The sequence below is a fragment of the Scyliorhinus canicula genome, chromosome 14 (genome assembly GCF_902713615.1).
Source record: "Scyliorhinus canicula chromosome 14, sScyCan1.1, whole genome shotgun sequence".
Lineage (NCBI taxonomy): Eukaryota > Metazoa > Chordata > Chondrichthyes > Carcharhiniformes > Scyliorhinidae > Scyliorhinus > Scyliorhinus canicula.
Window position 1 is genome coordinate 92,586,095 of NC_052159.1, and position 21,562 is coordinate 92,607,656.

The 21,562-nt window shown below is 43.8% G+C and overlaps 1 protein-coding gene across 1 annotated transcript in view; it reads left to right on the top strand.

Annotated features, from left to right (window-relative positions):
• The window catches only part of cep295 (centrosomal protein 295), a 172,235-nt gene that overhangs the window by 75,788 nt on the left and 74,885 nt on the right, over nucleotides 1-21,562 (top strand). The window contains exons 11-15 of the mRNA XM_038817947.1: nucleotides 1,704-1,967; nucleotides 3,427-3,533; nucleotides 5,083-5,379; nucleotides 14,700-14,797; nucleotides 16,995-18,033. Of these exons, the coding sequence (XP_038673875.1) occupies nucleotides 1,704-1,967; nucleotides 3,427-3,533; nucleotides 5,083-5,379; nucleotides 14,700-14,797; nucleotides 16,995-18,033 (1,805 nt within the window). The remainder of the gene's footprint in view (nucleotides 1-1,703; nucleotides 1,968-3,426; nucleotides 3,534-5,082; nucleotides 5,380-14,699; nucleotides 14,798-16,994; nucleotides 18,034-21,562) is intronic.

Consider the following 21,562-nt stretch of genomic DNA (forward strand, 5'->3'; position numbering starts at 1 on the left):
AAATGTACAAGATCAATACAGTAGTCCCCCTTTATAACGCGGGTGTTGGGGTCCAAGACAGCCACCCGCGTTGCAACTGAGCCTCGGATATCCACGATGGGGGTTTTAAATTTATTTAAAAATCTATGCTAGCGCTTCCCATTGAGAGTCTACGGGGGGCGGGGGGAGAGGTCAGACCCCCGTAGACTCACAATGGGAAGCGCTAGCATAGATTTTAAAATAAATTTAAAACCCCCATCGTGGATCTAATTAAAACAGTGTCAATTTCAGCGGCCGGCTCACTTTGATCCGGAGAGGGAAGCTGCTCTCTCACTGAAACAATCAGCCGGCCGCTGAAATTGACACTGCCGGCTGCTCTCTCCCTCCAATCCAACTTTTAAGTTTTAATGTTTCTGATTGGAGGGAGAGAGCAGCCGGCAGTGTCAATTTCAGCGGCCGGCTGATTGTTTCAGTGAGAGAGCAGCTTCCCTCTCCGGATCAAAGTGAGCCGGCTGCTGAAATTGACACTGCCGGCTGTTTGGAGGGAGAGAGCAGAGAACACAGGAGGAGGTCATACGGGCCTCTGCAAGACCAGCATGGTCTCACGTCGCCCCTCCCCTCTGTAGCTGGGGTTCAGGCTGTGGCTGCTGGGGTACAGGCTGTGGCTGCTGGGCTTCAGGCTGTGGCTGCTGGGGTACTGTGGCTGCTGGGGTACAGGCTGTGGCTGCTGGGCTTTAGGCTGTGGCTGCTGGGGTGCAGGCCGTGGCTGCTGAGGTACAGGCTGTGGCTGCTGGGGTACTGATTGGAGGGAGAGAGCAGCGGGCAGTGTCAATTTCAGCGGCCGGCTGATTGCTTCAGTGAGAGAGCAGCTTCCCTCTCCGGATCAAAGTGAGCTGGCCGCTGAAATTGACACTGCCGGCTGCTCTCTCCCTCCAATCAGAAACATTAAAACTTAAAAGTTGGATTGGAGGGAGAGAGCAGCCGGCAGTGTCAATTTCAGCGGCCGGCTCACTTTGATCCGGAGGGAAGCTGCTCTCTCACTGAAACAATCAGCCGGCTGCTGAAATTGACACTGCCCGCTGCTCTCTCCCTCCAATCCAACTTTTAAGTTTAATGTTTCTGATTGGAGGGAGAGAGCAGCCGGCAGTGTCAATTTCAGCGGCCGGCTGATTGTTTCAGTGAGAGAGCAGCTTCCCTCTCCGGATCAAAGTGAGCCGGCCGCTGAAATTGACACAACTGACAGTTGGGGTCCATAAGCCCCCCCGCGGTATATCGCGAACCGCGGTATTGCGGAGCGCGGTATAACGGGGGACTACTGTATGTGACTTTTCCAATTAAGGGGCAACTTAGTGTGGCCAATCCACCTACCCTGCCCATCTTTGGGCTGTGGGGGTAAGACCCACACAAACACAGAGAATGTGCAAGCTCCACACGGACAGTGACCTGGAGCCGAGATCGGACCTGGGTTCTCGGTGCTGTGAGGCAGCAGTGCTAACCACTGCACAACTATGCCACCCTGTTATGAAGGCATCATGGAAGTACTATTGTAATTCTCTATGGTACTGCATATTGTATAATAGCACTAATGTACTAACTAGTATGATTCATTTGTTTGTAGTCCTGTTTCCTCTGTAGACCATCAAATAGAGGATATTTTGGTTTAATTGTCACTAAGACAGATAAAACAATTATTAATCAATTTTTCATTTTCTGCTCCTGTGAAGTTCCACGGGTGATGGCATCCAGTCAAACTTCTGAAAGCCCATCTAAGGCAGCCTTAAATAAACTACTTACCAAAATTAGGATGCAAAAGGACCATTGTACTTCAAAATCTGAATCAAAGGATGTCACCCAAGGTATGACCATTGAGTCAGGCTCTATCGCCAGTGAAGAAAATGAACAAAGAATTTTGACAAAATCTACAGCCAATAATGATGTAAACAAGAAGCATCTAGAAATGCAGTCAATGAAAGCTCATGCCAATGAACGTAAGTCCTATAATTAATGTGAAATTTTGTCTTCCCTTTTGTAGACTGAGTTTTCACTCAAACTAATTTTAAATCCAAGAAGATTTGTATTATTGCTTTTTCAGAAATCTTATTTCAATAGCACTAAGAAAATCTTAATGCAAATCAGGCAGAGTCAGCATGGTTTTACGAAAGGGAAATTATGTTTGACTAATTTGTCAGAGTTCTTTGGGGAAGTAACCAGCATTGTAAATAAAAGGGAACTGGCAGATTGTTGTAATTGGATTTTTTAAAAAGGTGTTTAACAAGTTGCCATGTCTGAATTATTGCACAAAATAAGAGCTCATCGTGTAGGGATAACATATTAGCATGCATAGAGGGTTGATTAGCTAATGGGAAGTAGAGATCAAGATAAATGGATCTTATTGGAGTTGGCAAGTTGTGACGAGAGGAGTTCCACTGAGATTAGTGTTGGGGCCCCAACTATTTATAATCTAATATGTATCAATGGTTGGAACGACAGGACCAAATGTATGGTAGCTAAATTTGCCGATGACACCAAGATAGGTAGGAAAGTAAGTTTTATGAAGTGTACATCATTTACAGAGTGGTTGAGCGAAGGGCAATAATTTGGCACATGGAGTATAATGTGGGAAAATGTAAACTTGCCCACTTTGGTCCTAAGAATAGAAAAGCAGCCTACTATTTACATTACTTGATGGTACATGAATCACCAACGGTTTGCGTGCAAGCACAAGCAAGTGATTCAGAAGGCAAATGGAATGTTGGCGTTTATTGCAAGGGGAATTGAATATAAAAGAAATTAAGCTGTACAATGCTTTGGCGAGACCACGTCTGGAGTAATTTCCTTATTTGTGAAATGATATGATGGCGTTAGAAGCCGTTCACATAAGGTTCACTCAATTCATTCATTGGGTTGAGGGGCTTATGACATTCAGAAAGGTTGAATGAATTGAGCCTATACCCATTGGTGATCTTATTGAAACATATTGGATCCTGAGTGGACTTGATAGGATAGATACCTGACAGATGTTTCCACTTTTTGGAGAGACTAGAATTATCTAAAAATAAGGGGTCTCCCATTTATGACAATTTTTTTATCTGAAGGTCGCTAGTCTTGTCTTTCCCAGAGAGCAGCGGAGGGATGGTCATGGAATATTTTCGAGGCTGAAGTTTGGCACAAAAGATTCAAACGTTATCAGGGCTAGGCAGGAAAATGGAGATCGCAATCCGTTCAACCACGATCTTGTAAATATTTTAGGTGGAGCCAGGCTTGAAGGGCCTAAATGCCTACTCCTGTTCATAAGTTTTATGTCGGTATCAAATGTTGGATAGAATTTCAAACAAACTCAGTTTCATATATTGTGGATTTGATAAATTAATTACCATATGCTATAGTACAGCCATATAGTGCACAACATATTTGTGAAGCATGATCCACACTATTGTGCTTTTATAGAGCAAAAAGAAGTTTCTGAAGTTACCATAATGGCTGGAAGTACAACTTTATGTCATCCAAAGGAGCAAGCAATTAGAATCCGATCTGAAGTAGACAGAAGGAAACAAGTATGTTTGTGGAAACAAAAGAAAAAATAATTGGCTAAGTTTATAGACACAAAAAAATACTTTTCTGGTCTGCTATAAAGTGCAAGCTACCACTGTAGCATGTCCATTGTACTTTCTATTTGAAATTAACTTGTGTCCAGTTTCTGAGAACTTAGTATGATGAAAATTGTTGTAATTTTGATATGGGAAAAGGCACTATTTTAGTTACAAGTTCTTCAATGCACGTTATTCTTTATGTGGGTTAGGGTTAGTCACATTACTGAGGCTAGCTTTTGAATCTAAATCTGAAATGTAAGGCCCACCAGCTGTCATGGTGGGATTTAAACCTATGTTCCCATAACATTAGCCTTGATCTCTGGATTGCTAATCCAGTGACAATAGCACCACACTACAATCTCTCTTGCTTCTCTCCTCCTGGGTTATTGTGCCTCTGCCATGATTTTTCTTCTAACTTTGTACTTCTATTGTCCACAGTTCCTGTGGCTGTACATAAGTGTACAGAATCCACTGAATGATTTTCTCTCCTTCACCAAACTCAAATATTATCTATCACATTCATGAGGTGGCCTAGTGTCTCTTTGGAAATATTTTGACTGTTATAAATCCCCTGTTGTATGCTAGAGTAGTTTTTGTTGCCATTCCCTTCGTTCTTGAAATGAAAGCTCAACTTACATTTCAAGAATACCACCATAACAATTGTGTTCAAATCCCTCCCTAATCTTTCCTACCATTGTAAAGTTCTATAGCACAAACACCTTCTGGTATTCACCAATTCCTTTAAGCTACCTTTGGCCGTGCCTTCAACTGCCTACATCCAAAGCTCTGGAATTCCATCCAAACGTATCTCCTACGTTGCTCTCATTTTTCCTTTTCGTGTTGCTTTTTAATACAGAGGTGACCAAAAGCTTGGTCAGAGATGTCCTGATACCTCAACATGCTAATCCTCCTATGAAGCACCTTGAGAGATTTTACTATATTAAAGATGCCTTTTAAATGCAAATTATTGTTAAATTTTATTTTTGTATTCTACTTTGCTGATGTGGTAATACTGTGAACATGTCTTTTGTGTAGCTTAGTGTAGACTAATACCGTAACATCGGAAGGGCTTTCATCCTTGATGATTTAATCTCGTGGTCACCCAGGTTGTACTCCAGCATGATTTGAAGGATACTGGAATGAAAACCCTGGTGTGCAAACATTCTAATTAAGAAGAATATTTTTTGATCGGACATGAGGCTGGAATTTGATAGGATATGAGGTTCATCGTGTGTGGTGAACAGAACATTTTATCCAGTAATTCCTTTGTCAACATCATGTATGTTACGCAGTTATGGTGCAATAAAGCTCTTTCCGTATGTCCAAACCTCAGAATTACAGACAAGTAATGGATTGAGTCCCAGTTCTAACTTGCCACCCAGTCCTTCCTCACACAATGTTTTTGATGAAATGGGTATGGAAAGAAAGGAATAAGAACTGTATTCTTAAATTAGTATTGCGTATCAATGTATCCCTGATCCATTTCCTGCCTCCACTTTTGGTTTTTCATTAGTTGCATGAATTAGAACAACAGAAACAGCAACAATTGACTTTGATCTGGCAATCTGAACAGCAGAAACGGAACCTAGAAGCCCATTTGCAGAAAGCTCAGTTACTGCAGCAACAAGCTGATGAAAATCATGTAAGACTGAGTAGTGATTTTGAAAAGCAGTCACACCAGGAGCATGGGCAGATTAAAGACTGTTTAGGACATCAGAAGGAAAGGAAAGATAATACTGTCAATGAACAAAGTACTTGGAGACCTCGAGCAGCACATATGGATATAGGACACCTAGGTGTGAATCCTGAGGTGAGTGAATTGGATTTCTGTTGCAAGTCTTAAATTGTGACTACTGATATAGATTTTTATTTTGTCATTAATGTTTGCATAACATAAAGGATGAGGAGAGCAAACTTGACATTACTTTTTTAATGCCATTTTGTATACCTGTCATTGAAATGCAAGTAGTAGTTTACTGATCAAGCTGATTTAACATGCAACAATGGTTCTGCGATTCTGTTCGGTATGTTATCAACGATTTATGTTATAGGTGTTGAAAAAGTATAAAAGACCAAGGATTGAGATGGGCATCACAAGTGAAAGATTTTAATTTATTTTGGCAGAATCCAGGGGCTGGTTTAGCTCACTGGGCTAAATCGCTGGCTTTTAAAGCAGACCAAGTAGGCCAGCAGCACGGTTTGATTCCCGTACCAGCCTCCCCGGACAGGTGCCGGAATTTGGTGACTAGGGGCTTTGCACAGTAACTTCATTGAAGCCTACTCGTGACGATAAGCAATTAAAAAAAAAAAAAAAAAAAAAAAAATTTTTGTAATGCTTTTCCCTGCTTTACAAGAATAAAGACTTTGTGCTATAAGAAAACGGGGTTACTTCAAGCAATATGGCTTATTCAAAGTGTTCTATGTCAAGGCAAGCAGACTGTGTGCACTTTGGACCCCTTCTTGCAAATTACTTCTTCAATGTGCTTTTCGCTGGCACAAATGCTGTATTCGATGGCCTATTTGTCTCCATTACGTATAATTTGCAGCATCTTTCAGACATCAACCGTATTGCAGCAGTTACTTCTGACCATGTACGTACATATTGGCTCCTATCTTGTGCCATGGATGTCTTTTAAAAAGTCCTACAATGAAGGAATACGTGTTAGAGACGGAGGTGGGGAAGGCATTGAAGAGAGACAACCAACGGGGCGGCAAGTGGCGCTGTGGTTAGCACTGGGGCTATGGCGCTGAGGACCCGGATTTGAATCCCGTCCCTGTGTCACTATCTGTGTGGAGTTTGCACATTCTCCCTGTGTCTGCGTGGGTTTCACACCCACAACCCAAAGATGTGCAGGTTAGGTGGATTGGCCATGCTAAATTGCCCCTTAATTGGAAAAAAAAATAATTGGGTACTCGATGTATTTTTTTTAAAAAGAGAGACAACCGACTAAAATGAAGAATCATCGAAAATATGAGCAGGCGGCCATTTGGCCCTTAGAGCCTGCTCTGCTATTCATTATGATCATGGCTGATCATCCAACTCAATAGCCTAATCCCCCCCCCCCCCCCCCCCCCCCCCCCCCCATATCTAACTGCTTCTTGAAAACATGCAATGTTTGGCCTCAACAACTTCCCGTGGTAATGATTTCTGAAGGTTCACCACTCTCTGGATAAAGACATTTCTCCTTACCTTTGTTTTAAATGGCCGACCCCATATCCTCAGACTGTCACCCCTGGTTCTGGACACACCCACCATCGGGAACATCCTTTCTGTTTAGTCCTGTTAGAATTTTATACGTTTCTATGAGATTTTCTCTCTTCCCCCCCCCCCCCCCCCCCCCCCCCCCCCCCCATTCTTCGAGATCCGGCTGATACAATCCTTTTTTTAAATACAAATTTAGAGTACCCAATTCATTTTTTTTCCAATTAAGGGGCAATTTAGCACGGCCAATCCACCTACCTTACACATTTTTTGGGTTGTGAGGGTGAGACCCATGCAAACATGGGGAGAATGTGCAAACTTCACCCGGACAGTGACCTGGGATCAAACCGGGTCCTCGGTGTTGAGGCAACAGTGCTAACCATTGTCAGCGAATGCAATCCTAATAGATTCAATCTCTCCTCGTACGCAAGTCCTGCCATCCCAGGAGTCAGTCTGGTAAACCGTCGCTGAACTCTCTCTAGAGCAAGAACATCCTTCCTTAGATAAGATTTCCTCGGAAGAGATTGACAACAAGATGAGTAATGGTTGGTGAAAATTTTTGCAAATGTGAAACTGTTTCCAGTGGTGTTTCACAAGGATCATTGTTGGGACCCTTGTAGTTTGTTGTATATATTAATTTAGACTTGAATTTGGGGGGCATGATATGGAAATTTGCAGATGACACAAAGGTTTTCTATGTAATTTATAGTGAGGAGGCTAGCTGATGACTCCAGAATGATATCAATGGTTTGGTTGAGTGGGCTGAGAAGTGGCAGTGGAATTCAATCCAAAAAAGTGTGAGGTAATGCATTTGGGGAAGGCAAAGAAAACAATGAAATACTCAGAATAGGAAGGTATTGAGTGGGACTGAGTAAGTGAGACACCTTGGGAGTGCATTTCCATAGGTCCTTGAAGGTGGCAGAACAGATGGGCAAGGTGGTCAAGAAATCATATGGAATGCTTGCCTTTATTGGATGAGATATTGAATACAAAGGCAGGGAGGTAATGATGGAATGGTATAAAACACTGGTAGGACACAGTTGGAATTTTGTGTCCATTTCTGGTCACTGTATTACATTAAGGCATATTGCCCTGGAGAGAATGTAGAGGAGATTTACAAATATGGTGCCAGGCATTGAAAATTGCAGCTATGAGGAGAGATTGGATAGGCTAGGGTTGTTTTCCTTAGGAGCTAATTGATAAGGGGATCAGTGGTTATGGGGACGAGAAACATATCAGCCGTAATTGAATGGCAGAGCAGACTCAATAAGCCAAATGGCCTAATTCTGCTCTTATGTTTTATGATGTAAGTGGTGACCTAATTGAGATGAAAAAAATATAGGAGGGGCTGCGATGGGATAAAAAGGAAAGATTTGTTTCCAGTAGCTGAGCGGTCAATTATCAGGACATAGATTCAGGGTGATTGGTAGAAGGATTAGTGGGTTCATGACAAAAAAACATTTTCACCCAGAGGGTGGTGGGCATCTGGAATTCACTACCTAAGTTGTGAGTTTTAGCCTCAATTCTCAATTTATTTAAAAGGTGCTTGGATCTGCATCTGAACTGTATGGGTCAGATGCTAGAAAGTGGGATTAAAATATGCAGCTAGTTTATTTCTTTTTTCTGGACAGCACGGACATGATGAACAGGCACACAGGCTGAATAGCCTCTTTGCATGGTAATTTTTCTATGCTTCTCAGGAATCCCAGACAAACTATAATAACTCGTAAGGCAGCTGAATGATGGTGAATTGATTAACATATTTACAATCTCATGCTGAGCACAGCAATTAAGCATGGCCAATCAACCCAACCTGCAAATCTTTGGACTGTGGAAGGAAGCCGGAGCACCCATAGGAAATCCACGCAGACAGGGGGAGGAAGTGCAAATTCCGCAAAGTCACCTGAGGCCAGAATTGAACCCAGGAGCTGAGAGGCAGCAGTGCTAACCACTGTGCCACCGAGGTATTAACCAGTGTAACATTTCCAGGTTAAATACCCAGGTAAATTTGTTTATCTGGCCCAGGTTTCTGCCCCTCAGCTCATGTATCAAAGATAATCTGGGCAGCACAAATTTCCTGGGCAATTACATCATATCTGCGCACGCCAGGACTTCCTCAGGGTCTCAACGTGCAATACAAAATCCAGATTTTGCTGCTCTGCGCTATGGAAGATTGAACCGTTATTGCCTCTGTATTACTTTACAACCCCCACGAGGACCTCCGCACAGACCTCGCTGGGAGGATAGGTGTGATTTAGGCTCTGAATTGGGCCTCCCTACCCAGGGAGCTCTTATTTCATACGTCCCTTGGGGAGATCAATAATCGTTTCCCAATGGTCCTCGTGGGGGTTGTAAAGTAATACAGAGGCAATAACGGCTCAAATCTTCCATAGTGCAGAGCAGCAAAATCTGGATTTTGTATTGCACGTTGAGACCCTGAGGAAGTCCTGGCATGCGCAGATATGATGTAATTGCCCAGGAAATTTGTGCTGCCCAGATTATCTTTGATACATGAGCCGAGGGGCAGAGACCTGGGCCAGATAAACAAATTTACCTGGGTATTTAACCTGGAAATGTTACACTGGTCAATACCTCGGCGGCACAGTGGTTAGCACTGCTGCCTCACAGCTCCAGAGTCCTGGGTTCAATTCTGGCCTCAGGTGACATTGCGGAATTTGCACTTCCTCCCCCTGTCACGTGGATTTCCTCTGGGTGCTCCGGCTTCCTTCCACACTCCAAGATTTGCAGGTTGGGTGGATTGGCCATGCTAAATTGCTGCTTAGTGTCCAAAAGGTTAGGTGTGGTTACAGGGATAGGGTGGAGGTGTGGGCTTAAGTGGGGTGCTCTTTCCAATGGCAGGTGCAGACTTGATAGGCTGAATGGCTTCCTGCACTGTAAATTCTATGAAACTCCATGATTAACCATCTTAACTGAACTGAGCTATCACTGATCTCCAGTGCTCTGCCAAAACACCTGATCTAATATGACTCCAGTTGCCCTGACTCATAACCTGCAACCCATCTACTTGCTCTCATCACACCTACTCACATGCATTCTCACATCCACCCCCTCCCATGCTCAAACGTGCACCCTCTCTCGCATACACAGAAACCCTTGAGACATTTGAAACCTTTTTTGAATCCCGCAGCTAAAGTCGTAAAAAGGGCTTGTGTCTTTCCTTTGCCTGTCTTCTTCTCTGCCTATTGATCTTCTGTGGAGATGGCTGCATTGACCCATCACTGCTGCAGCTGGGATCTGAGATTCGGGTTGAAATAACACAATGGGCTGGATTCTCTGTAGCCTGATGCCGAAATTGCGATCGGGTGGAGAATGGATTCCGACGCGGAATTGTGGCCGGCGCTGGTTTGACTCCGGTCACCATGACATGTGCCGTTTCAAATCTGGCGCGTCATCGGTTGGCCCACCTGCAATGCTCCGCCCCTAATGGACCGGGTTCCCACGGCACAGACCACGTGTGATCCCAGTGGTCGGGAACCCGGTGTGTCGGCTGCGGACAGTGTCCAGTGCCGCCACACTCGGCCAGGATCCGTGCCCAGGGGAGGGTAGGCGTATCTTCTATGGCTGGGAGGACTGCTGGGGGGTGGCCAGGGCATGTTCTGTGGGGTCATGGTTGGCGGTTTGTCTTTGTGCATGGCCGGTGCCTTATTTTACAGCACAATCGGTACAGGCCGTCAGCCTTGCTCATTCGTGGACCAGGACCCAGCCATTCTCTGGCTGTTTCCAGCACAATCCGCGGGAGTTTCATGCACCGCCGGTGCTTGCCCCTCACCAGTACTGGAATCAGTGATCGGTTCACGACAATTATCCTGTTGTGAACCTCCTGCGGATTCTCTGTTCTCGCCGGCACTTAGCCTCAGAAACGGAGAATCCAGCCCAATATGTCAGGATGCAGGATTCTTCTTGGGCAGTGGCAATGCGCATAGCATTGCAAAGACAGGAAGTTCAGCATCATTGAGTAAAAGTGAGCTGGGGTGATGGAGAGCACCTGGTGAAGAAATTGACGAGCAAATAATGTTCCGATGTAAATAGGAATGTCTTATTTTGTACAAAAATCTACCCTAACTTTCTAGGAATTTTGGTAATTAAGTATATTGAGAGGAAGAGAATTGCAGGGTTGATTCAGTAGATTTTAAAATGTTTTAATTTTGAATTACCTTTGTTAATGCAAGTTCCCTTGCATATAATGTAAAATAGCTCTACCCAAAAAGCACTATCCTTGCATGGGCAAGATATAATTATAACACTCCATTGTTTTGCAATCAGTGGACAAATTGGAAAGCAGCATCTCCCATAAGAGTTTAAGTCGGCACAATCAGCCTTGCAGTTATCATTATTGTATTGGATGCGATGTGGCAAGAATGCGATTACAGGCTTTAAAAATGTGCACTATTTTCATCTTGAACTAGAAAAAGTTGATCCTAGGGGATTGCCTGGCTGTTTACTAAAAGGGGCATTGCATCTCTGAAAGTTGATTTATTTCATCCCGATTTATGTCTGGATTTTCAGAGAAACGAAGGAGGAAATAGCACAGACTTCTTGACCATAATTGTTTAACCCCCTGGCTACAGACATGATGACCGAGGATATCATTGTTTATAAAGTGGGGAAGATAGTGGCCGGGATTCTCCCGAGCCCGCGCTCCGACGCCGGGATGCCGATTCTCCGGTCGCTGGAGAATCGGCGGCAAACGCGCCTGCACGGTCGGGGGCCCAGTTGGAGGCTGCTGAAACAGGCCCCAGAGGCGATTCTCGACCGGCCGAACTCCCAGCAGCGTGGTTTCAACCTGGTACCACCCGGCAGGAGGTCGGACTCGCGGCCACGGTGGACGTCCTGGTGGGGGGGGGCAGGGGGATCTGACCCCGGGGGTGGGGGGGGGGCTTCTGCGCGGGCCTGCTGTTAGATCTCTGACATTTTGCTCCGATCCGGTGCGGAGACGGCAACCACGCGCATGCGCCGGCGTGGAGATGATAACTATGCGCCAGTGGGGAGACCGGTATGCAGGGCCGTCTTTCGGCAATGGAGCAGTGCGTGGCACTCCGACGTTGATCTAGCCCCCTGAACCCCGGTGAATTACTGGTCCAGGAGGCCCGTTGACGCCGGCGTGCACCACTTCAGTGTTTACTTGTAATTTCGGAGAATCTCGGCCAGTGAGTAATTACAGACCAGTCAGCCTAACCTTCCTGGTGGACGAATCATTCAGGAAGAAAAATAAAAGAAGGAATAAATTGTCATTTTAAAAATACACTGATTACTCAAAAGCATTCGATATAAATTTGTTGAGGGGATGTCCATTCTGACTAACCTGTTTGAATTTTAAAAAATAAATTTAGAGTCCCCAATGATTATTTTTTTCCCAATTAAGGGGCAATTTAGTGCGGCCAATCCACCTAACCTACACATCTTTGGAATCGCTTGGCAGACTGTCAGAAAATTAAAAGCTTGTGGATCCCCAGGAAATGTGACAAGTTGGATCCAAAATTAGCTTGTGACAGGAAGAAAAGGATAATTGCTGACCAGTGATTGTTTACCCAGTCAATGGTGTTATATGGAATACGTTGCCTAAATAGGGTGGTAGAAGCAGAAACCCTCATCATCACACAAAAAAATTGAAGATTCACTTGAAGTGGCATTAGGCTGAACAACACTTTCCTTGGCTGGCACAAACACAACCAAATTTCTGTGCCTTCAGTTTTCTATGGACTAGATTTTACTCTACGCCACAGGGGTAAAATCCAGCGGGCAACCTACCCGCCCACCCCTGACCTGTCTGAAATTTTACAGGAGGTGGCAGGAAGCCATTTACAGACCACTTACAGGCTTCATCGCACCACTTAGTATTTTGTTGTCAGTGAGGAGTAGTGTCAGCCCCAGGGCCTACATGAGGCATCCTCCCAAACACCAATGGTGAGCTCCTCTTTCCCCACCCACCTCACCAATACCCCTGACTTACTTGGCCTCCTCAGTGTGGTGGGGCTGCCTGTACTCCTTGCGCTCCTACAATTTGGTGATCATCAGCTCTTCAAGGCAAGACTTCCTCCCAAGAAAGGGGTGTAAGTCTCGCCTTCATGGCATTAAATTGGTGCGGGAGAGCCATCTGGATCATGAGTGGGTTTCCCCCCACAACCGACTTTTTAGTCAAGGTAGCAGAGATCACAGTGCCCTGTAAAATGTAGCCCTATATTGCTTTGTGTTGTGTCCCAACACGATGTGATTCTTTAAAGAAGTAGAGTGAATCTGTGGCCTAATTGGTGGAGTAGTGGGTGGTGAAACCCAGCGTTTTTCGAACAATTTGTCCAGGGACCCATTTTTACCAACCGGCCGACCTCCGCGGGCCTCGCCGGCTGACCTGCGCGACCCACCATTTTCTCTTACCTTGTTTGTTGCTGACAAAAATGGAGGAAATGGTTTTGGGTCCCCTTGGCCCCAGTGGTCCCTTTGACCCCCCGAACTTGGAAGAAAAAAAGGCTGCAACTGTATAAAAAAGAAAGGGGCCGCATTGCGCACGCGCACCGATGATCGGGCATGCATGCGCAGTGCGGCCAAATTTTTTTTATATGGTCGCGGTCTTTTTGAATGCCGCTTGCAACCGGCATAGTTAAAAGCCGGCTGTTGCGCGCGGATTTGCGCGATCGGGAGCACATCGACGGGCGGCTCCGCGAACCTCCCGACACCCACTCGCGGGTTGCGCCCCCGAGTTTGACAATGCCTGGTGTAACCCAATGTCGACAAACAGCAGCAATAAATTAAAACCTCCTCTTTTGCTCTTTGAGATAATGGCAGCTGGCAAAGTTGTTAATTGGCTGTCTTTTGGTGAAAGATAGTGGAAAATCTGGGACATAAACCAGTCAGTGTGTTTCCATGCACAATGGATACAAAATATTTTCTCAGCCAGAAATATGCTTTGCCTTATGGACATCACTGTTCAGTTGCACTTGTTTAGCTGATAGCATTGGCAGCTTTGTTCTATCTTTTGCTTCTTCATTCCCTTGAACCAACGCCATGGAGTATGAACTGCCTCAGTGCATTTGATGAATGACTGTGGCTGCTGAAGGATTGCTGTTTCTAATAACATTTCATGTTGATTGCCAGAAAGTATAAAGAGCTCCTGATCAGTCAATATGATGCTCAAGGTTTCCATTGCAGAACTGTATAGAATTGATGTCCTAATCTGATCGGCATTCAATAAAGCTAATTTCTCATTCTGCTGGCTTTTTAAGCAAATAACTGTAGCCCAATTTTTATTTTTAATCAGTGTCTTTATATATTGTACTTCACATGAAATGGCTTTTTTTTTGAGATGTAATATGTGATTTGGTGGGACAGTGTTTGATGTAGAGATCCTTTTATTTTTTTTTTTAAATGTAGAGCACCCAATTCATTTTTTCCAATTAAGAGGCAATTTAGTGTGGCCAATCCTCCTACCCTGCACATCTTTGGGTTGTGGGGGCGAAACCCACACAAACACGGGGAAAATGTGCAAACTCCACACAGACAGTGACCCAGAGCCAGGATCGAACCTGGGACCTCGACGCCGTGAGGCAGCAATTCTAACCACTGTACCACCGTGCTGCCCAAGATCCTTTTATAAATCCCTTGATGATCATTAATGATTATGTGCAAAAACCACTATTTGTAAACTGGGAGTGAAGCAGCTCTTTTTTTGGAAACAAACTAATGGAGCTTTGAACACAATCCATTTGCTAATACATGTCTGATTTTAATAGAGTATTTCTACTGGGACCAATAGCTACTAAACTTGTTATTATAAAGTACTTTGTGCTTCATAATTGCACGTTGATTGTGTACATAGGATGTAAACAAAATGTAAACTTTTTGCTAGGTGCCCAATGCTTTTGCACAATAACTTGTTTTTAAACATCATTTGATTTATTTTGTATTCTCCACAGTTGGAGCATTGCAAGCTTGTGTCAGATGAGCTGTTTCCAACAGGTGAACATATACGTAAAATTCATCAATATCAACAACATCTTATTGAGCAAAACAGGCAAGAGTTTAATTGCTTATTTCTTGGCTTGCAGAAATCCTTAGTTAATTAGTTTTTGTGCAACATACATTTTTAGTGCTTTGAAAAGATGAATGTAAACTATACATTTTGGCTTATAATTGTAGATTGTAATTACTGATAACTATTTTAATGCAAATGACTGCAGAAAGATACGAATGGAACAATCTATGCAATGCTGACTTGATGTATTGTATGTTTTGGGACAATGCCATCATGGTTCATGAAACTGCAACAACCCCATACATAATCTTTATTGTCACAAGTAGGCTTACATTAACACGGCAATGAAGTTACTGTGAAAAGCCCCTAGTCACCACATTCCGGCGCCTGTTCAGGTACACAGAGGGAGAATTCAGAATGTCCAAATTACCTAACGTCACATCTTTCGGGACTTGCGGGAGGAAACCGGAGCACCCGGAGGAAACTCACGCAAACACAGGGAGAACGTGCACTGTCACACACACACAGTGACCCAAGCCGGGAATCAAATTTGGGACCCTGAAGCTGTGAAGCAACAGTACTTTCACTGTGCTACCGTGCCGCCCATCTGTAATGATTTTGTTTACTTTTAATATCTAGAGAAGATTGGAAGATTATGGCAAGTCCTTGTATGACCTTCACTCTCGTAAGCATAACCAACTTCTCCAGTACATTCTTCCTATTAAATTTTAGCCCATCTGTTCTCCACGTTGGACCGTGTCAACTGAGATAGTTGTTAGTATGCTTGTCTCTGAATCACAAGACGCTCCGATTTCCTGAAAGACGTGCTTGTTGGGTGATTTGGACATTCTGAATTCTCCCTCAGTGTACCTGAACACGCGCCATAGTATGGCGACAAGAGGATTTTCACAGTAACTTCATTGCAGTGTTAATGTAAGCCTACTTGTGACACAAATATTATTATTATTATTCTCTAGCCTCGTGTTTGCATGGGTTTCGTCCCCACAATCCAAAGATGTGCAGGGTAGGTGGATTGGCCACGCTAAATTGCCCCTTAATTGGAAAAAATGAATTGGGTACTCTAAATTTATAAAAAAATATTTTCTCTAGCCCTCTCATTACCTAAGCAGCCCTGGTTTTGAATTCCTTACCTTTCTCCCTTGTTGGACTGTACCTAATGTTTAGCTGAAACATTTCTTCCTTAACGATCACCCATTGTTCTGTTGTAATTTTTTCCTGTCGGTTTGGTTCTGTTTTACCTGGCAAGATCCTTTCTCATCCCATCATCCTCACTGAGGTTAGCCCTCTTCCATTTCAGAAGTTCTACTTTAAGATTGTTCCTTGCCTTCTCCAATACTAATCAGACACTTGGTCCACTTGTTGACCGAAATATCTGGGCAGTACATTTACCAGCATGATAGAATATATAGTTATAAAGGGGAACTTGAGAAATTCCCATTGATGTAGTGAAATGCAGAGGAGATCTAATAGGTTTTCCGAATTGGAAAGTCTTCTGATGTGGTGTGCGTGGAAAAGCAGTGACAAGAAGCAGTTAATAACTTGAGATTGTCATTTTGAGTGAGAACTGGTTGGAAGAGATTTCCTTCGAGTTGAAGCATGAAATCTTTACCCACACTGAGTAATTGAGAAAGAAGAATTGCAGCTCAAGGAAAGAGTTGATAAACATTCAAAGAAGGAAAAGGTGCATTGAGCAGAGCAATAGTATTAATGTTGGAATGGTTCAGTGAAAAACCAGCATAGACAATAAGGGTCAAATAGCTATTTGTGTGCTGCAAACTTGTTCTGTGATCATGCGTTATTGATTCTAAGTTTACTTTGAATCCAGTATTACTCACAATCAGTGAGTTGAAGCGGAAGTAAATCACTCTCAATTGGGACAATGGGGTTGGGGAAAGGGAAAACAAAATACCGTTTTTATAATGTTTCTAATCCAAACAAATGGAGAAGAATTGGTGGTCAAGATCTCTGCTGATTGATCTCAAATTCTCTTGTTAAGCTAACTATTCGGTAGCATTTGCAATACGAGGTCATGCTTTGATAAATTAATGGTATTTATTTTTAAATACTTTAAATGTGGTGATGCATTTTATATGGGTGTTTCCTTTTTTTTTGAGAATAGTAGATTTGTGTATTCATCGTTGGCATTTATGACTTTTCTGCTATTGAACAAAATTATCTATAATTTATCCTTTTTTAAACTACGTTTCATTTTAAGGTTGCATAAAAAATCAGTGGAAGAAATCAGGAAGCAATTGGAGGAGTACGAGTTGAAAAAAGAATGGTCTTCCGTTTCTACTAGAACAAGGCATTTATCTGAACAGCACTTGGTATCTCCGATAAGCCATTATGATAAATCTGCTGGATCTGAACTCCAGGTTAATACATCCGTTAATAAGACTGAACAGACTTTTGTCCCTTTTGCTCAAAATCGTGATTTTGTGAATCAATCTAGAACTCTGGATCAGAGTCAACCTATGCCAATGCCATTTGTTCACTTGCACCTCCCAAAATTACGAAACACAAACACCAGTCAATCACAAGTTAGTCCAGAGATACAAGGACCAGTTTGCACCATTTGCTTACCCAAGAGCTCAGAAAATACTTCTACCTTTTTACCAAGGCACCAATTTTTAAAACATTACACTGTGTTGGATTCATCATTGTTCAAAATGTCCCAGCAACATGCTGCCACTGCTGAGAGTACAATGACACAGCAAATAGCCAGAATATCTGATGATGGCTCAAGAGATTCTAGAGGCCCTGAAAATCTGAATCCAAATGAGTCTGTTGTCTACAATGCAAGCAATGGTCAACATGATTCACCAAAATCTAAAAGACATGCAGTGCCCTACAATGTGCTTGAAATGAATTGTCCAGAGGTATCAAAACCTTGCATTCAAACTTCAGGTACAGTTGAGCCACAAGCAAGGTTAATGGAGATATTGGGGGATCAATCAATGCTCCAGGAAGCACAGCTGAGAACTTCAGAAATTTCAGAGGGAACGTTGAAACAATCAATGCTTTCCACCACCGTGCCAAAACATACTGAAACTTTGAGGGATCATGTTTCAATAGCAAGTATTCGGGTTCAACAAGAGCATTTGAAAGAATTGCAGCAACAGCTATGTAGAAAGAGGGAGGAACTTGTTGCCACACGTAAGTTGCAAGAGGAATTCATCCACCGGCAAAGCCATCTGAAGGAACATGTGCAACAACAGCACAATGCCCTGGAGAAGAATAATATTGAAAATCAGGTAATGGTGCATATATCGAAGTACTCGATCTTTTGCATGTGGTCGAAGAGAGTATAAAGCAGAAAAGGGCGACTTTAGTGTAAAAGGTTAATTTTATTATTGCAAGCACCACTCAACATGGACAAAAGAGCTGAATTCATTAGATGGCACAATGGGCTCTTAAAGCAGAACAAGGCCAGCAGCGTGGGTTCAATTCCCGTACCAACCTCCCTGAACAGATGCCGGAATATGGCGACTAGGGGCTTTTCACAGTAACTTCGTTTGAAGCCAACTTGTGACAATAAGCGATTTTCATTTCATTTCATGAGTATGATTGCCCTTGACATCAAGGCAGCATATGACTGTGTGATACCAATGAGCTCTTTGTAAAATTGAAATAAATGGGTATAACATTTTCCACTGGTGCCAATCAAGTGGGCTGCTTTGTCCTCTATGGTATTCAGCTTCTTGAGTGTTGTTGGAGTTGCATTTGTCTAGGCAACTGCTGACTTGAGACGTATAGATAGTGTACATGTGGCATGGAGTCAGGATGTGCAGGATTCCTAGCCTCTGAGCAACTTTTGTAGCCACATATTATATGGCTGATCCAGTCCAGTTTCTGCCCCCCTCCCCGATGTTAGTGGAACATTCAGCGACCGTAATGCCATTAAATGTCATGGGGAGATGATTGGATTCTGTTTTGTTGGAGATGGTCATTGTTTGGCATATGTGCTTGACGAGAGGCATGTCCAACTCCGAAGCCCAAGTCCTCTGTTGTTGGGTCCATTGCCTTTGTTGGAATCAGTGCACTCTTTTTTTCATATTGCGTAGCATGAATTGTATTGACTGAAATCTGGCGCCTGTGATGATCATCTCAAGAAGAAGCTGGGACAAATCCACCACATGGCAATTCAGGCTGAAGATGGTTGCAAAACCGTTGGCCTTGTATCTTACACTGCCACCGTTGAGGATAGAAACTTTCACGGAGCTTCCTTTTCCATTTAGTTTTTTGATTGTCCACCATATCTTCCATTCACGACTGGATATGGCTACAGATAGGAAGAGGGGGCGGAGCTGGCGGACCAAAAGAGAGTGGCAGGTCGTCCAACCAATCAGTGAATGAGAAGCAGGGCAAAGCCGGTGCTCTCGCTCACTACGCATGCGCGCGACCGCACTCTTCGTCCACCCGGGCCTATCTCGGGGAAAAGCCCGGGCAGCTTTCGCCGGTTCAACTGCTGTATCCTAGCTTTGTATTCGGGGCTTCAGGCTACATGGAGTGTTTATGAAGCCGACCGACCCATCCGCTGGCTCAACCCCTCCCTCATGACTCACCCAACCAAATTTGACCGGCTGAGGATTTCCACCCTACCGCCTGAATCCTGAGTTGACACTCTTGTTCGGTCCTCCAGCTCTGCCCCCTCTTCCTTTTGGTCCGAACCTGCCATCAATCAGTCCCCGGACATTGTGAGCTGGATCTGTAAAGACTTAAAATTACCTGCAAATGCTAGCATTCTAAGCAATGCCTGGCATCTTTGAATTTGTCTATATATATGTTTCTGGAACATACCTCTTCATTCACCTGAGGAAGGAGCAGTGCTCTGAAAGCTAGTGTTTGAAACAAACATGTTGGACTTTAACCCGGTGTTGTAAGACTTCTTACTGTGCTCACCCCAGTCCAACACCGGCATCTCCACATCATTGCTTAATTAAACCAGAGGCGATCCACTGGCTTAATGCTAACTGTAGGGGAAGGGATATGCCAAGTCATGAGGTTTAAAATTGTGGTGGAATGCAGTTCTGCTGCTAATGGCCACCATGCCTCATGTATGGCCAGTTTTGAGCTGCTACATCTGAATTTGTCCCATAATGTCTCAACATGCAGGTGAGTGGCTTTGGTGTGAAAATGGGAATTTTGTGTCAAAAGGTCAGTACCAGGATCCTCCCAGAAATACTGATGTGGACAAATGCACCTGGGACAGGTAGATTGGTGAGCACAAAGTCAAGTTTCTTTTTCACCAACTACTTCAAACTTTGTGTTTTGGGCCTCAACCAGCTCGATCCATAGGGGTGCTGTCCAGCGACTCTTGGTGTTTGGCACTGAAGTCTACCCAAGTATATTCTGTGCCCTTGCTACCCTCAGTGCTCCTTCCAAGTGGTGTTTGGCATGAAGAAATACAGATTCATTAGCTGAAGGAGGGCATAGGTGGCAATCAACTGGATGCTTCCTTGCCCATATCTGACCTGATGTTATGAGATTGATTGGGGCTTAGAATATGTGTTGAAGACTGTATACCACCGTGCAGCAACCGCTCAAGGCAGTGATGCAAGAGTCTGAAATATTGGTTGAAAGCAATATTTCCCTGAGTATGACTGTTGCTTGAGTAGTCTTGTTGGACAAGTTAGTAAGGAGGGTTAGCTGGGCTGGTTGTACCGTTGTCATGTCCGTGGGATGAGTTGACACACTGGGTGGTCCATTCATTTTTTTAAATTCTAATTTCTTGTGGTAATTGGATCAACCTGCTTGCTAAGTGATTTTAGAGGGCAGTTAAATGAGCACATTGTTGTGGGTTTGGAGTCACATAGCCACCAGACAGGGTACATGAGATTTTCCTTGACGAAAGGGCTTTAGTGAGCCAGATGTGTGTTTACAATAATCAGACAGTTTCATGATAATAATAACCTTTTATTGTCACAAGTGTGAAGTTACTGTGAAAAGCCCCTAGTCGCCTATTCGGGTATGCTGGTACGGGAATTGAACCTGCGTTGCTGGCCTAGTTCTGCAGCATAAACCAGCTGTCTAGCTTGCTGAGCTCAAACCAGATGACGATTACTGATGCCAATGTTTTGAGATCGTTATTTATTTAATTGTAGTGAAATTTCCTGACATCGATGGTGGGATTTGAATTTGCGTCTCCAGACCATAAGTCCGAGCCTCTGGATTGCTAGCACAGTAGCAAGACTATGCTACTGTGCGCATTAAATACCATTACCACAAGAGTTGGTTAGAGGCTGCGTACTCTGTGGTGAGCGACTTGCTTCCCGACTCCCCAAATCTTTTCCACCATCCACAAGCGCGAGTCCTTTCCACCATCTGTAAGTACAAATCCAGAGTGTGATGCAGTATACTTGCCTGGATGAATGCAGCTCCAACAACACTGAGGAAGTTTCAAACCATCCAGAACAAAGCTCATTTGACTGGAACTCCATGCTCCACTTTAAACCTTCAGTCCCTTGCCACTGTGCTGTGTGACTGCATTGTTCAGCATCATGATGCACTGTAGCAATTCTACAAGACTTTCACAGTACTTTCAAAATCTGTGAGGACTTCTGCCTCAGAAAATAAGGGCAGCAGGTACATAGGGACGCCACCATCTATTGCCCTCAAAGCCTCAATTCATCCTGACTTGGAAATGTATAACCATTCCTTCATTGTCGCTGGGTCAAATTCCTGCAGCTTCCTAATAGCACTGAATGTAGTTCCATTAAAACTGAATATAGTTTCATTAAATAGACAGCACCACCACCATCTCGAGGGCAATTAGTAATGGGC